Source organism: Suricata suricatta, chromosome 4, assembly GCF_006229205.1.
Source record: "Suricata suricatta isolate VVHF042 chromosome 4, meerkat_22Aug2017_6uvM2_HiC, whole genome shotgun sequence".
In the NCBI taxonomy this organism is placed as follows: domain Eukaryota; kingdom Metazoa; phylum Chordata; class Mammalia; order Carnivora; family Herpestidae; genus Suricata; species Suricata suricatta.
Genome location: NC_043703.1, coordinates 10,622,739 through 10,640,759, shown reverse-complemented (window position 1 = coordinate 10,640,759; position 18,021 = coordinate 10,622,739). Strand labels below are relative to the sequence as shown.

General features: G+C 37.5%; 1 protein-coding gene across 4 annotated transcripts in view; it reads left to right on the top strand.

The window, feature by feature from the left end:
• PCCA (propionyl-CoA carboxylase subunit alpha) overlaps positions 1 to 18,021 on the top strand; it is a 403,439-nt gene that overhangs the window by 253,365 nt on the left and 132,053 nt on the right. For 3 of the 4 annotated variants that reach the window (XM_029936479.1, XM_029936480.1, XM_029936478.1), the window contains one exon: positions 4,242 to 4,344. In XM_029936479.1, the coding sequence (XP_029792339.1) occupies positions 4,242 to 4,344 (103 nt within the window). Of the gene's footprint in view, positions 1 to 4,241; positions 4,345 to 9,507; positions 9,618 to 18,021 lie in introns of all 4 variants that reach the window. The other variant, XR_003907575.1, reaches the window with a different exon arrangement.

Below are 18,021 nucleotides of genomic sequence, written 5' to 3'. Positions count from 1 at the left end.
TAATCCTTGATAAGTAAAGATGCTGTGAGTTGTGTTGACATAAAATCTGCCTTAAACATGAAATGTAATGGCCATGTATTTGGGTTAGTATTATTTACACTTTTTTGAGTAAAATATTCCAATAACTTACATGTATTAGCATTGATGTGATAATCAGTTGTTTTTTTCTATAAAATACAGAAAAATTCAGTTTTATTGAGTATATTCATTCTGGTTGGCTGATTATAATCAAAGTGGACAGGTCTGGGTAAGACCTATTATTTGATTTGCTTTGTGAGTCTCTGTTTATGTGAATTCCCTTTTCCTGGGTTTTGGGAGTTTTGTTTGTTTTTTGAAGTAGTAGCTTAAATGATAACAGCTTTTCAAGTAACTAATAAGCTGCACAGATGAAATTTTTGATCAGATGTCCGCCTCTTTCACTAGGCACATAGTTCAGTAAAGAAGCTGTTTTCTGTGTAATATTACTATGGTGAATTTCTCTCCCTTTCCAGAGAGTTGTTCATAAAAATCTCTTGAGACTATTTTGGATTTGATGGATAAACGTAACTCCTTTCCAAAATTTAAAATATAACTGTAAAATGTAAGTGCTACCATTGTAAATATGTTTGTGCTGGTGGAATTGGTAGCAGTGTTTCAAAGTAATTATTATTAACACAGTCTCAATAATTCTGCAGAAATAGAGCACACACACTTTTATACTTTCAGGCTGGTGCATGTTACTTTCTGTGTTTGTCGTTTATTACAGTTTATTTCTGCTGCAGAGTTTAGGGGTCTTGATACTGGGCATATTTGCCCAACCCATCCATTTTATGGAAAAACAAAACAAAACTGCTTTCAAACTTACATAAAGCTGGAAGGAATCTTAGCAGATTTTGTTTGTGGAAGAGTGAACTCATGAAGAGATTCCACAGTGTGACCATCATGTAGCCCAAGGGCTTGCTTTCACAGTGAAGTTTCTTGCTACCTACTAGTAACACATCACCTTAAGAGAAATTGTTGTAAAGTGCCACTTCGGAGTTGTATGCTCAGAAGAAGCGACAGCTTCCCCGTTGCCTGCCCAGCACTGCACTAGCTGTATTTCACATGTGTGGAAATTTGGGGCCAAAGGCCTGGAGTCCCTGGTACCTTGTTAGTAGGGGACCGGACTGAGATGAAACCCCAGCATTTTAACTCAAAAGAGCCTGTGCTCTTTCTACAAGGTCCCTCTTGGGGCAGGTTCTAACATATATGAAACAGATGTGGATCAAAATAAAACAATGGAAAAATAAATAGTAGTTAGGTTCTGAAGGGTGGCAACTATATCTTGCCACCATCTGCAGGATTGCTTTCTGTGGGAAAATGCAGTTCGGATTCGAACAGGATGTCAGCATTAACTTCCCAGCTCCTCTGGAAACAGAGGCTTGTTGCATAACTAAAAAGGGTTTCCAAGTTTACTTGAAAGAATTACCTCCTTTGGGCTATGGAATTGTGAAAAATATTAGGCCTATAATATAGGCTAAGGGCAGGGAGCTCTCTGAAGTTTGTATTCTGGTTAGTGCCTATAATTAGGGGCAGTTTACGAGAGAGATTATAGTCTTCTTGAAAAATCTATTGGTGGAATCCAGGGTTTCCTTAAGGGATTTCAGTTACGGGGGTGGGGGAAGGTGGAAATAAATGTAACCCTAGGGTTGGGACTAATCAAATTAATGAAAGTTGGCATTTATATGCACTGTTTGATTTAGTCCTCAGTACATCACTGTGATGCAGATACTATTATATATCTAGATTGATACATAAGGAGACTGCGACTTAATAGTTTGCTCAAGATCAGAATGAACTAAGGAAAGGGCTGACTTTTAATCCACTGTGCAAGGTACCGGAGCCAGGGTTTGTGACCACTCTGTTTACTTCTCCTGCTTGTTTTAGTTTGGTTTGGTTTGTGAAATAACTTAAGAGTTTGGTGCAACAGGACACACAAGTCTCAGAACAATCAGAAATAAAACTGGACACAAAGAGGGGTCCGTTATTTATAAGAAACTTATTTAAGAGATCACCTGATATGCAGTAGAAAACCACGGAACAATCTTGAGCAGCAGAGTTGCATAGTTGTCAAGGATAGTAAAGATTTAAGAAAGTTAGGTTGCCAGTAATATGTTGGGAGGTTATTTCTGTCACCACAAAACCCCTAAGAGGTTGGGGTGTTGGCCTGTTTGAAGGTAAACAGAGTGAAGTCTGGTGAGGTTGTTTATATAGTCCATGAAGAGCCAGGTAGTAAGCTCAGGAGCTTTCTGGAGCATATGCTGTTCCTTGGGTGATGTGGCCTCTCCAGTGCAGTGCTTGGTGCATAGTAGGTGCCCCTCAAATTCCTTCCCATCATCCTTTTCTCCCCAAACTGTGCTGGGACCTGGGAAACAAAACTAAGGAATGATTTTGATCTTTATTTTTGTAATTTTTTAAATGTTTATTTGAGAGAGCGAGAGTGTGAGCAGGCGAGGGTCAGAGAGACAGGGAGACCCAGAATCCAAAGCGGGCTCCAGGCTTTTGAGCTGTCAGCACAGAGCCTGACGCAGGGCTCCAACTCACAAACTGTGAGATCATGATATGAGCTGAAGTCGAATGCTTAACCAAGTGAGCTGCCCAGGAGCCCCAAGAATGGTCCTGATCTTTTAGAAGCTCACAGGCCAGTGATGGAGACAAACTTAGATGCCCTGTGGAATAGAGTGCCAAAATGGGGTGGGGAGGGTTGGCACACAGGAGCGCATGACCCTTGACACTTTCCTCTCTCCTCCTCCTCTGTGACCTGTATCCTCCCTGTTCTTTCAAGCTTTGTCCTCTGTAATAGTCCTGTTTAAATTGCCAGGAGAGGGGCGCCTGGGCGGCTCAGTCGGTTAAGCCTCCGGCTTAGGCTCAGGTCAGATCTCACGTTCGTGGGTTCGAGCCCTGCGTCAGGCTCTGTGATGACCGCTAGCTCAGAGCCTGGAGCCTGCTTCCGGTTCTGTGTCTCCTTCTCTCTCTGCCCCTCCCCCTCTCATGCTCTGTCTCTCTCTGTCTCAAAAATAAATAAAACATTTAAAAAATTTAAAAAAAAATCTTTAAATTGCCAGGAGAATCAATTGTCCATGTCTATTCTGTGCATCAGTATTGATTTGTTGATGCATTTTAAAGGTTTAATTTTCACTTCTAGAATATTTAAGACTTTTTTTCCATTTTCAAAAAATAAATAGTGGGCAAATAGAAATATTCTCCTAAATTATCCATCATCCTCCATTAGACATTGCATATAGAGATGAGTTGATTGCAATTCTAGTTTTTGTGCCTGAATTTTTTTTCATTGAATACACAAAGAATCCTTTTGAAATTCATGAGAGGGGGTATGGCATTGAAACATAACCTGCAACATTTTTTCAGAACTATAACTTAAGACGGCCTGGATACTGTTTAGTGCTTAGTAAAATATTCCTTTATGATTGTAAATAATGAAAACATGCAATTAGGCTAATTCACAAATCATGAAAATTTTGATACTTTAAAGAATTCTGAGAAATATTTGTATTCTAAAAATGTTTTTGTCTCTACCTGCTTTACCCAATTCTTCCGGACCATGTAATATGGATCATAGTCTGGAAAAGTCCTGTGTGTTAAGACTCATGTCAATTGATGTTGTGTTCTTACCCAAACAAACAAAACACCAAAAAAAAAAAAAAAAAGAAGAAGAAGAAGAAGGAATACAAGGAAATTTTTGGAAATGATGGATATGTTTATCACTTTAATTACGGTGAGGGAAACACAAATGAATAACTATGTTCAAGTTCACTAAATTATATGTTAATTATATGCAGTTCTTCTGCATAACAATTATAACCCAGTAAACCCAGAAAAATAAAAGACATTGTAAATTTTTTAAACAGTCTGGAACAGTAGCAAAGTACTGAAAAGATGTTAATATTGCACAAAGTTGATTTTTGAAAGTCACAGTTACGCCACTTAGATACATAGAGTGGATGGGTGGTACTCTGAGTAGATGGAACTCTGGCAGTTCTCCCAGAATGACTGCTGTCCTAGGAATGCCTCTGCTTGTTGGTTTGTTTCTAACTGCTCTAGTTTAAATCTGCAAGTTTTTTTCTAAGAACAGAGCCTTTAAAATAATATTCTGAAATACAGTCTTTGGCAGTTTTACCCTGCACACACACCGCCAAAGGAAAATCAGTTTACTGAAAGAATAATATAAAATTAATAACTCCTTTTCTTTTTTTCTACTTCAGAGTGCCTATCATTCAACCACAAGTGGCTACCTGGGAGCTCTCAATAAAACTGCATGACGAAGTTCATACTGTGGTAGCATCAAACAGTGGGCCCACATTCTCTGTGAGTTTTATTTCTGTATTATTATTTTTTGGCAATCTTGAAATGATCTGTGTCTGTTTCAAGCAATTTTTAACCTATTCATTGACCCTCATCTTTTGAGTCTGTAACAGCAATGTGTCTGTTTCATCTTCTTTAGGAAGCTGAATGTAAATGGGAGGTTTTGTTCCCTCATGTTAATTAGGAACTACATTCCTAGATTTAGCCACATTCAAAACCCACTTCCTGACACCTGATTCATTTTCCTTTTGTTATTGAGAAGTAACACTTTTGTTTTTGTCCCAGAGAAGAGCATCTTTAAGTATAATTCCAAACATATGATAGCTGTGGTAGGTAATCATTCTTTTAAAACAAGTAATCCGAAGCCTTTATAACATTTTCTTGAGACTTCATGTTGTGTGAGACATTCTTGAGGCTAAATTTACCTTGTGGTGACATTCCTTTTGTTTTGAAGGAACTTAAAACTTGAACTTAACCCCCTTGGATAATATCCATGATAAAACTGCTTTAGTTTAATTCGGGTCTATACCGAGCAGTGTTATATTAACATTTAGTGTTTATACTGTGTTATGAATGACATGTTTAAATTATATGACTTGAGATTGCCAGAAAAATATCACAGTATCATGAAATGTTTTTCCATTTTTGCTTTCAGTCTGAACACACAGAAGCTTCTATGTAGTTAGTACAATGAATATTTTAGCAATTTGCATTTCTCTTTTCATGGCTAAGTTGCAATAAAATGTCATTTTGTTGTTTGGGAAAAAATGACTATTTTAATCAAAAGATTTAAACAGGATATGAAAATAAAAATAATAGAATTTTACACAATGAATACCTGGTGAAGCTGAAGTGTATGGTGGTAGTTTTCACGTTTTTGTGTGTATTTCTGTATTTTTTTAAGTAAACTCTGCCTCCAACATGGGGCTCGAATTCATGACCCTGAGATCAAGAGATATGCGCTCTACCAACCGAGCCAGCCAGGTGCCTTCTGGTGGCAGTTTCCTGATCCCAGCTAGAAAGTACCGTCAGAGTTAAGGAGAATTCAGTTATTTAGCATATCCTTACTGCATTCCTACTGTGTGCTAGGTGGGTGCCAAGCCCATACACTGGAGAAGCTTACACTCTTAGGTAGTAGTCAGAGTCACAAGTAAATGAGATTCATTCATTAATGAAGGGTAGTCTCCTTGGTTGTCTTCAAGTTTTGTGATTCGTTCTGTATGCCCAAACTGCTCAAGCATTGTTCCTGAAACGTAGTTCACTCAACTCTGTTAAAAAAAAAAAAAAAAAAAAGGTATTTCATTCAACTCTTTGGTGGAGTTAAACAATTGTCTTATATCTTTTTTGTGATGTACTTCTGTGATTTTTCATGTTCCTCCTTCCTGTATGATCATTTAAAAAGTAGCTCTATAAGTGGAGACTTAAGTGCACATCAGGTTAAGTAGCAAATTATGTGTATTGAATAGTAACGAGTATTAATATTATAGCCTTTTCCTCGGGGAAGGTTAACTTTACAAAAATGTAGACTTAGCATAATTTTCAGTTCTGTACTGAGTCCCCACTGAAGTGTTACTGTTCATCTGATACTCCAAATGCACTGTTTTTCTAAGCAGTGCCTTGCCTTAATAAGAAAACTGCTCAGATTACATCCTAGAGCTGTTATTTCTTTGTGCTTGTTTCAGATTCCATGGTGAAAAACTAGAGACCATCAACTCAAATGGTGTTTTTGAATTTTTCCAGAATTACCTCTTGTTTTACTTTTTAGCTCATAAGAAAAGCAGGGCTGTTTAAAAAAAAGTCAAAATTATTGCATTAAAATTTTCCATGGAAGACATCCACCTTGCTATATGGAATCAATAGCTACTTACCCCTGTTTATTGGCTTTTTAGTATCAACCTAATGAAAAGCAAGTATTCCTGATACTGTCTTTTTTCCCCTAAGCATATTTGGATTGAGTTTCATTTGACATCAGTGTTATTGAAGAGAGTCCAGATGAAGAGCATAGACTAAGTAAAGACTCATTGATATAAAGTCTCCGCTTCTAGGTTCTCAGAGGGAGAACTGTGACTGTTGGTGTTCTAGATCACCCACTGCCACATCAAGAAAAAATTAACTGGCCTCAAGATGACAGTCTAGAGGAATGACCCCAAGAGTAGTACAGGCAAAGTCATATGTCTGTAGTAATTCTTCAGATACCCCACATTTTCAGAATTATTTTAATCTAAAAATTTAAATTAAAGGAGGTCTCAAATGATGAAAGTAGAGCAAATGCACAAATGTTCTATCCAGATCTATTAAAAAAGAAACAGTTCATAGTCACAGCTCAATCCCTTCTTTATGTTACCTCCTTCTGCCCTTTTCCTCTCCAGAGGTGACCTGTCCTGAAGATGCTGTGTGCCCACCCCGTACATGCTGTTCTCTGTTCACTGTGTATGTGTGGACTACAGTAATAGCGAAAAAGAAGGTTGTGGAAATATAAGTGCTTAGTGATACCATTTATGTAACAATTTGAAATATACAAAACAAAAACAATCCCATTTGCAACAGCATCAAAAAGAATAAGGTGCTTAGGAATAAACTTAACCATGGAAGAGAAGGGCTTTTTCACTGGATACTACAAAATATTGACGAAAGAAATTAAAGAAAACACAAATGTATGTAAAACCATCTTGTGTTCATAGATTGGAAGACTTAATGTTGTTATAATGTCACTGTTACCCGTGATGTGGCTTCAGTATTACCCATGTTAAGCAGATTCAAAACAGTCCCTGTCAAAATCCCAACTGATTTTTTGCAGAGATAGAAAAGTCCATCCTAAAATTCATATGGAATCTTAAAGGAGGGACCCCAAATAGCCAAAACAATTTTGAAAAAGAAGGACAAAGTTAGAAAGTTCACACTTCCTGATTTTAAAACTTAATACAAAATGCCATGGTCAGATGGTGTGGCCCTGGCAGAAGACAGACGTGTAGACCGATGGGATAGAGTTGAGAGCTTTGAAGTAAACCCTTAGGTATGCGGTCCAGTGGTTGTGATAGGAGCGCCGAGGCGGTTCAGGGGGGAAGGACAGTCTTCTCAATAAGTAGTAGTGGGGGCGCCTGGGCGGCTCCGTCAGTCGGGCGTCTGACTTCGGCTCAGGTCGTGATCTCGTGGCTCATGAGTTCTAGTCCCACATTGGCCTCTGTGCTGACAGCTCAGAGCCTGGAGCCTGTTTCAGATTCGGTGTCTCCCTCCCTCTCTTTCTGCCTCTCCTCCACTTGTACTCTCTTTCAAAAATAAATAAACATTTGTAAAAATTACCAATAAATAAATAGTAGGGAGAACATTGTGTATTCACATGCCAAAGAAAAAGTTGGATTCTTACCTTATACCATACAAAATTAACTCAAAATATATCAAAGACCTAAATGTAAGAGCTAAAGCTATAAAACTTAGAAGAAAACATGGGAAAAGCCTCATGACATTGGATTTGATGATAATTTCTTGGATATGATAAAAGCACAGGCAAAAAAAGAAAAAGGAAATTAGACTCCATCAGAACTTAAAACTGGTGCAACAAAGGCCACAGTTAATAGAGTAAAAAGGCAATCCACAGACTGAGAGAAAATATTCAAGTCTATCTGATATGGAATTATTATTCAGAATATATAAAGAACACCAGCAACTCAATAGCAATAAAACCAAACAACCTAATATTTAAATGGACAAAGATCTCTAACAGACATTTTTCCAAAGAAGATATATGGATGGTCAGTAGGCACAGGAAAATATGTTCAGCATCGCTACTCATTAGGGAAATGCAAATCAAAACCACCGTTGGACACCAGCTCACAGTCCTTAGGATGGATACTATAAAACACATACACACACACACACAGCACGCGCATGAAAATAAGAAGTGTTGGTGAGGCCATGGAGAAGTTAGAATTCCTGTGAAACTGTTGGCTGAGGGTTAAATGGTGCCGCTGCTGTGGAAAATAGCATGGTGGCGTCTCAAAACTTAAAAGTAGGTTTCTCATTCCCACATAATCCATCAGTATACTGCTGCGTATTTATCAGAAAAGAAAAAGTCAGAAGCAGGGTCTTGAAGAGACATTTGCACACCCATGTTCAGCAGCATTGTTCCAAGTAGCTGAGAAGTGGAAGCAACCCAAATGTCCATGGATGGATAAATGAATAAACAAAATGTGTAAACATATAATGGAATATTATTCAGACTTAAAAAAGAAGAAATTCTGATATGTGCTATAGCATGGATGAACCTTGAGGAAATTAAGCTCAGTGAAATAAGTCAGACACAACAGGACAGATGCTATATGATTCGAAATCACATAGTATGTAGATTGTTACATTCATAGAGAGTAGAATGGTGGTGCCAGAGGCTGGGAGAATGGGGAATGGAGAGTGATTATTTAAAGGGCTTAGAGTTTTAGTTTTACAAGATATAAAGAATTCTGGAGATGGCCAGTGGTGATGATGGGTATACAAAACTCTGTATGTCTTTAATACCCCTAAACCATACACTTTAAAATGGGTAAGACAGTAAATTGTATGATATGTAAAAGTTTTTTAAATACACAAATCAATGCAAATTAGTATTTTTTGATAAAAAAGATTTAAAAGTAGGGAGGATGAAACTTTTGGGAAACAAAGGAAGCATGGTAGAGGGAAAAGTTAAGTGGAGAAGTAATAAATGGGGTACCTGGGTGGCTCAGTCCATTGAGCCTCCAGCTCTTGATTTTGGTTCAGGTCATGATCTCATGGATTGTGAGTTTGAGCCCCATGTTGGGCTCTGTGCTGGCAGCATGGAGCCTGCCTGGGATTCTCTCTCTCTCCAGCTTGCCTGCTTGCTCTCTCAAATAAACTTAAAAAAAATGAAGTAGTAGATGGGGTGAAATATTTTATGTTTTAGGGTTTTTGATTTTGAATATAAGGGTCAGAATCAAGAGCAAAACCAATTAAGTATAAAATCTGCTAACACCAAGTTGAAATATTATTTAGTATATTAAGATGAGAAACTTAAAAATATCAAAAACAAGCTATTTTTTACTTACATTTATTTCATGATTCTCTTCTGGATTCCCAAGATATTTTCCATTCTCTTTTATTCTGTGTAATGTGATACTGGTCAAAATATTTCATGATAGGGTGTTTGTTATCTTAAAGATGATGGCCTAACTTCATATTGAAAACAGTTCACTGGGAAGAAAAATGTCAGAGTACTTGTGATCTGAAGAAAATCAGCCCAAGAATTCAGCCTTCCTAAAGATGCAAAGGTGGGCACTGTACATGCACTTAAATTTTTTTGCCTGATATTTGTGTTAACTACTAACAAGCAGAAATAATAAGCAGAAAACAGTTATATATGATCCTAGATATTGATTTCGAGATCTTTGTGTTACAGTGAGCCATCAATAGGAATTTTTCTAAAGATCCTATAAACTACTGAAGAATATCTAGAATCCTTAAACTCATGAATTTTGGCACAGCAATGTATTTTTGTGCTAATAGTTGAAGAGAAAAATCTCAATATCAAAAGCAACATTTAGCATAGTTAAGGAAAATGAAAATTGTTTTCATCTTTTTAAAAACTCTTTTCAGCTCATTTTCATAAATGAATTTTTTCTTTTTTGCTTCTTATGGAAAGGTCAAAACTTTCCTGTTTGATGGCCATAGAATTGTGCTGCAGTTTTAAATCACAATCAGATCCTTTCATTCTGCCAATTTCAAGTAAGTTGCATATTGATACAATTTAAAGTAAAAGTTAAATGGCAGAGATCCACTTCGGCAACAGCAGTTTTGTGCAGCAAAGCAGCTATTACAGGTGGGAGTTTTAAAAGTCTCTGTTGCAGCTGACATGTTATATGTAGAAAATCCTGAAAAATCCGTTAAGGAACTATTACAATAATAAGTTTAGCAAGGATACAGTGTACAAAAATGTAAAAATCAGTTGCATTTCTACTTATTGTGGTGAATAATCCAAAAATAAAATTATGAAAACGTTATCACTAACAAGAGCATCAAAAGAAAGAAGAGAAGAGGTATAAATGTATACTGTGAGAACTATGAACTACTGAAAAAGAAATTAATGGAAAGCTAAGTGAATAGAAAGCATCTCATATTCTTGAAAGACTTAATGTTGTTCAGACGGTAATATTTCCTAAGTTGGTTTACACATTCAGTGCAGTTCCTTCCAGAGTCCCAAAATTTTTCCCCCAGAGATTGATAAGGTGATACTAATAAGATTTATATGAAAACTATCTCATATTGAGTTAATATACCAAAATTAACCTAAAATGGATAAAAGATCTAAATGTAAGAGATGAAACAACAAAACTCTTACACAAAAACATAGGGTACGTCTATGTGACCTTGCTTGGTGGCAGCGGTTGTTAGATAGGACAGAAGTACAAGCCACAAAAAAAGAAATAAATTGGTCTTTGTCAGAATTAAAAACTGTATTCAAAGGATATGGAACAAACTGCTAAAAAGAACAGAAGAGGAAAACATATTTGCAAATCATATATCAAAAAAAACCCACATGTGTTTAGAATACATGTCACTCAAAGGTAAATAGGAATCTATAATATCCATTCTATACCCTTTCTATAAAATAACTTGATAACATTCATCAAAGACCTTTAAAAAGCATTCATATTCTTTGGTTCACTGATGCCTCTCCTCAAAGCCCCCAATGAGGGACGCCTGGGTGGCTCTTGTCAGTTGCGCCTCTGACGTTGGCTCAGGTCATGATCTCACGGTTTATGAGTTCAGGCTCCGTGTTGGGTTCTGTCCTGACAGCTCAGAGCTTGGAGCCTGCTTTGGATTCTGTGTCTCCCTCTCTCTCTCTGACCTTCCTGGCTCACACTCTGTTTCTCTCTCTCTCTCAAGAATAAATAAACATTAAGAAAAATATTTAAAAATCCCACCCAATGAAGAATTGCTAATATGAACATGATAGTTGAAAAAAAAAGATGAATCAATGGCAGTTTGCCTTGGAGACGTCCATGTAAACAATCTCTACTTAAGGTAGTAAAGAGTGAGCAGGCTTGGAAGTAATTAAAATACATAAATGTCTTAACAGAGGTGCTTTCAACCAATTAAATCCTGAGAAAGAAGAAAGGGCACTCAACTGGTTGGGAGAAAGGAAGGATCTAGGTGAAAATGAAGTTCTACGTGACAGAGACGAGTAATGAGTAACAGTTTAGAACGTGATGACATATCATGACTTGCCTCAAAATTGTGGTGTAAATAGGTGAGAAAACGCACAGGCATGTGGTAGCAAGGCAAGTTTATTGAAAACTCAGAGACGTCTTCTATAGATAACTTTAATTTCTTATTATGGAAGTGTGTGCTTCCTTAATTTTCCTATTATTTCTTTTCCACAAGCCGTAGAGTGAGGAAGGGGTGTCCCTGTCTTGTTCTAGCTGCATTGTTGTGTTTGGTACCTATTGTAGCCTGTTGAAAGGTATTTTCATGAAGCAGTTGATTACTTTGGTCTGCAGTTATCGAAGATGTACCCTGTCCCAGGCACCGCAGTGAGCACTACACGTAATTTATGTGTGAACGAGATAGTAAGAAACCTGAAGGCAGTTGTTACCAGCCCGTGCAATGCCATCTGCATCTCCTTTTACAGAGTAGTTTTGCAGACAAAATTCTGAGAAATAGCAGCACTGTCAAGGAACATTATAAGGAATAATGCATTTATTTCTAACCAGAGTATTTTTGTCCCATGATAAAGGCCTTTTTCTTTGTGATAGGCAGAACATTAGGGCTGCAGTCATACTGTTTGAAGGATCATGGAAGGTATCACAGGAATAGGAATGAATCACAAAAATGTACACAATATTATATATACAATATACCCAGTGTTGAAAAGTACACAATCAGGAATACTGGTTAAGAGTAATTGTTAGAAGGGTGCCTGTGGTTCAGTAGGTTGGGCATCTGACTCCAAATTTCGGCTCAGGTCATGGTCTCACAGTTTGGTTCGTGAGTTTGAACCCCACCTTGGTCTCCATGCTGATGGTGTAGAACCTACTTGGGTTTCTCCCTCTCCCTCTCCCTCTCTCTCTGCTCCTCCCTTGCATTCTCTCTCTCAAAATAAATAACTTAAAAAAAAAAAAGAGTAGTTGTTGGAATGCATTTTTAGTATCTTATTACCTCTTGTTACTGTATTTTTTCAAATTGGTGTTAAAATTCAATATATTGAGTTTTAGCAGTGATCTTACAGTTTTATCCAAGTAAGTAATATTTGAGAGCAATACAGGATTTGAGACAAATAAGGTTTTTGTGTCTAAAAGAGCTTTCATTTCGTTTTCTTGGTAATGTTTGTTTTGGTTGATGTAAAATTGTCTCATCTTTAGATGCCTGTGGTGGAGGGAGGGAAATGTTTTGCAGCATTCATATCATTGAAATTACCACCCTATATTTTTCTTCTCGAACAGAGAAAATGGTGATGAACCTAAGAATAAAAAATAATAATTACATATGGATGCATAATAAGAAATAATTACATATGCGTCATCTGAGAGTTTCCTTCTCTAACATAGCTACCCCTTTCCCGTTTGTTCTACCACTGTAGATCTTGTTCTAGACTTCTTGTGTAAGAAAACGTTCCGCCAGAGTTACTTAGAGAGTACTCTGAAAATGTGTGTGTGTGTCCGTTTAGTTTAGTTTATTCGTTTTGAGAGAGAGAGAACGAGAGCGTGCGCGTGCGGAGGGGAGGAGAGCAGGCTTCGCGCCGTCAGAACCTCCTATGAGGCTGGAGCCATGAGATCGGGACCTGAACCAAGATCAGGAGTCAGACATTTAACTGACTGAGCCACCCAGGCGCCCCTGAAAATGTGGAGTAGAGTTAGTTAAAAAATTTTAAGTAATATTTTCATCACGATTAAGAACCATATGAAGTTACATTTCCAGTAAATAATTTCGCGCACAAAATAATTTCTTTATGTTTTCAGTAAAAATTTATTCTTGCATTTTACATCACAGTCTCTGTTCCTTCTATCCCGTTTGTAGAGAGTAATGCTAAATCGTGTAGTTACTGGAATTTTTATAGGGACATGGTAAGAATCATGGTTCTTTTAAAGAATAAGTTTCAAATACCCTTCCTAGAATAAAGTCAATATTATTATAGTCCTTTTGTCACTATGGTCAAGTTTTAGAGTAGACTCTTACTTTTTAACATGAAGAAGACGTCCGCAAACAAGGTCAGTTCACTTTTACATTTATGCCTACTGTAGGCTTTTTATTAAAGAGTTAGCTGTGGCTTGAGTACACGGTAGGCAGATGGAAAACCAAAAGAACATTTTCATAGTAATGTTTATTTTATTTTACTTTCTATTTTTATTTTATTTTGCTTTATTTTTTCATAGGAACATTTAAAAATGAATACTGTAGTATTCTTAAGTGCTTATAATAAAGGACTTTATTTTAGTTTTTTTTAATTAAAAATTTTTTTTAATGTTATATTTGAGACAGAGTGCAAGTGAGGGAGGTGCAGAGAGAAAGGGGGAGACACAAAATCAGGCTCCAGGCTCTTGGCTCTGAGCTGTCAGAGCTCACAGCTCATGAGTTCGAGCCCCATGCTGGGCTCTGCCTGGAGCCTGCTTTGGATTCTGTGTTTCCTTGTCTCTCTGCCCCTCCCCTGCTCGCGCTGTCTCTCTTTCAAAAAAGAATAAATGTCAAAAAAAAATTTTAATTTAAAAGAAAATTGACATATAGTCCATGATAAACGACAAAAAAATTGAGGTCAGCTTTTTTTTTGTAAATGTTTGTTTATTTTTGAGAGAGAAACTGAGTGCGAGGTCGGGGAGGGGCCCAGAGAGAGGGGGACACAGAATGTGAGGCAGGTTCCGGACTCCGAGCTGTCAGCGCAGAGCCTGGGAAGGGCTGGACTCACAAACAGTGGTGTCATGACCCGAGGCTGAGTCAGATGCTTAACCAGCTGAGTCACCCAGGCGCCCCAAGAAGTCATGCAGTATTCTATATTTAAAACTTAAAAATCTTTTTCTTTTCACAGCAATTCAGTGTTATCATGTAAGCTACTTTTTTGTTAGGTAATTTTTTCACTCAGACCCCCACCCTCATCCCCAGTTTTAAAAAGAATGGTAGACAATGTAGCAAAAATGTTGCCTATTTGAGGAAATCAATCTTTTTTTCCAGAAAAGATAATATTGTGCAAACATAAAATTTTCACTGTGGCAAAAACATTTGTTTTATTGATAAAGTTATTTTTCCATTTGAGAAACAATTGGTAGGAAAATAGGCTTATGCTTAAAAGGTTTAAGTATTTCTGCAAAAATTATAAAATCTTCATAAGTAAAACCAATTGAGTAGCCAATAGACCAGAGGAGAAATTTGCCGCTCAATTTGGTGACCAAAGGGAAATAAATGTTCTTGATATATAAAGAACTTCTTTTGATCAATATAAAAAAGACCAGCCTTCCCAGTGGAAAATGCTCAGACGGTTTACAGCAAAGGAAATATAAATGGTGCCTTCACACATGACAAAATGTGCTAAACCACACAGAGAAATTCAGGTTAAAACTATGACATATCATTTTCCATCAACATTTTGGCAAAGATAAAAAGTTGGATAATCTTCTAATTTTATAAGGTTATAGAGAAATAGGCCCATGTATGTGAAATTGGTAGGTGCACAAATTGACACAGCTTCCATTTTTTGTCAAAAGTGAGTTTCACATACAGGAAATGTACAAGCATTTTTATGGCAGCATCGTTCACAATAACAGAGAACTGCAGACAACTAGAATGCCCATCACAATGGGATCATTAAATAAAGCCCTATCATTGAACTATAGGGATCTGAACTTTCTTGGTATATGCTGAGTGTGTTAGGTGACATTCTCTGTATATGCGAGTAATGACAAAAGCAGTGGTTTTCATTTGCATAAAAAATAGATTTGTTGGCTGTGTGATTAGGATATCTTTGGAAGGAGACACAAGAAATTGATAACCATGGTTGGCTTTGAATTGGGGAGCTGGATGGTTGACCCCTTGATAGAGTGAGAAGGATTCATACCTTATACTAGATGTCCCTTTATTACTTTTTGAACTTTGAACTTTATTTTGTATTACCTGCATCCTCACTTCCCCAAAATAGTTTCAAAATTGTGCAGTGGACGGGTCCCCAAGGTATGGGACTATTGAAATAATAGAATTTTAATAACCGGTCAAGAAACTCTTGCATTACCTATCCCATCCAGGGAACTAGTCAGATGAGCATCTGGCTCATTGAATCAAGAGCTCTGGTCTTGTACCCATAACTACACAAAGTGCAGTCACTGAAACTCCTTCACCTGGCACTCTGAACTTGAAGGCATTTGCTGGAGATCACTTAATAGGCTATATTAAGAGCTTGATCTAACATGAATTAGGAAACTGGAAAGAAACAAAAGGCAGGATGGTAACATGGGTGAGAGAAAGGAAATTGAGTCGAATAGGTCTAAACAGCCCCTCCAACAACAGAGAGATTACTATTTGGAAGAGCCAGAGAGATGCCCGTTTTGCAAAAGGTAGTGAGAGCTCACTCCAGAAGCTTTGCTCAGGGTCCCAGAATTCACAGTAATTTCATTGGCTCTAAAATATCAGTGGTGGAATGGATTTATTCTCTGCTACTTGTGGCTTATGGTATGGAAAAAGACCCGAAAATAACTTGCTTTCCAAAGTGACTTCTTTACCCCAAATGGAAGAATATCCTTTCAAAGAGAACTCCTCCAAATCAGCTGGATGTCTGATAGGAGGGGGTCAGATAAATGAGGTTGTAGAGGAATTAACTCTGAAGCGAACTTTGCACAGCTTGACCTGTTTACTCTTCGTGCACCCTTGTGCAGTGGGTACGTACTGTGCTTCTGAACCACAGGTCTGAATTTTCATAAAAAGATGAGGCTCCTGCCCATGTAATCTGGAAAATTGCTTGTCTAATTGGGTGCACGGTTGCACCTGTACCCTCTTGAATGATTCAGTCATGTTGTGTTCAAGAGTCCAGGAACTTGTCAATGTGAGTAAATGAAGAGAAAAACGAGTTACAACATCCACTTACTTTGGAAATGGAAAACACTGAGTGGTATTGGCTACCAAATTAAAAGTTGGCAAATGCTATAATTAAGACGTTAAGTGATTTTTAGTGTTATCCCCCGGTTTCAGCCACTTCCTGAAGCATTTTATTTAGAATAAAACTTCCTGTTTTGTTTCAGACACCAGACACATTGAGTCAGTTCAGCTTTATAAGCCTTTACAAATAATTCATCATAGTCCAGTAGCCCATAATGGGCACTGCTAAAAGTTCTACCACAACAAGTTACTAAAAAGTATTTACACTTACTATGTTATTGACCCCTCATGAACAGTGAAGCAAACTGTTAAATGTGCCTTTGCTGAGCGATTCAACCATTTAATGAATTTGATTTATAGCCATTATACTTTATAGTTTCAGTTGTAATATAGTTTAATAGCTGTTTGTTGAGGACCCCCTACAACATATGTCCTGGAGAACCAGCAGTCATCAGGAGAGTTGATGTCTTACTCCTCAGAATTCGTCATCTTTTGAGGGTGGCAAGGACAAAGGCTGTTTCAGTCAAGTAGAACAGTTGAGATAGGACAATACTTGGAATTTTGGACATGTTTACAGTGTCTGAACTAGACAAGTGGAGATGTTTACTAAGCCTAGATATTAAGAGTCTGTGTTTTAAGAAGGTGAGAAGGTCAGTGATGCCAATAAATATTAAGAGGGCTCAACAGAAGAAAACTCAGGTGTGTCTGCTGGATTCAGCAGAAATAATTGGTCATGGAGAGAACAGTGTCTGGAGCTGGGCTCAGGGAACAGAGGGTGAAAGTTAACCGTGAACAAAATGGACACGCGCAGTGCCAGGAGGCCCTCTAAACCCTGCGTTCTGACTTTACTCCGAGGCGTTCCTTATCTCAGCATCTCTTGTTGGAACATTCTATAAAGTATGTTCTAGAGAAAACTCTTCATCAGTCAAGATTTTTTGAAAGTCTAAATTGTGCTCAAATTGGTATCTTATGAATTAATAGTCTATATAATCACAATTAGGAATGAACAAACTCGTCATATTTTTAGTAAACTCGTATTTTATATCAATTTCTTTTACTCACTAATTCTGATAATGTGAAGAGGTTTTTTGGTTGTCATTATGTTTTGTCTGTTGTTTTCACACGGGGGGGCAGGAACAAATTTGAGTGAATGGCTTGGTTACTTGCTCTCATGTCACAGTGTTTGTTTTCTTCACGGCACCTATCATAAACTTTAATTCTCTTTTTTATTTCTTTGTCCATTTATGTAGCTTCAGTCTCTTTACACCAAAATATAAGCTGTATAAGATGAGAGGCTTGCCTTGTTTTCCAGTTGAGCGAGGGGACGGGGGCAGGGAAGGAAGGAAGGAAAAGGGGGTAGAGAGTTGAAAAACCACTTTGTAGGGACACGGTATGACGAGGCCTCAGCCGATAAGTTGGGACGTTAACGTCTGTTACGTGCAGCGCCATGCGCAGTGGCCGTCACCTCTGTATACTCTCAACAACTTAGTTACACGATGGGATATCAAGATTCAGCCAGTGTGTTTGCTGGTATAATTCATTACGATGAAGGAAAACACCGATTTATTTATTACAAATCCAGCACCCAGGAAATATAATCCC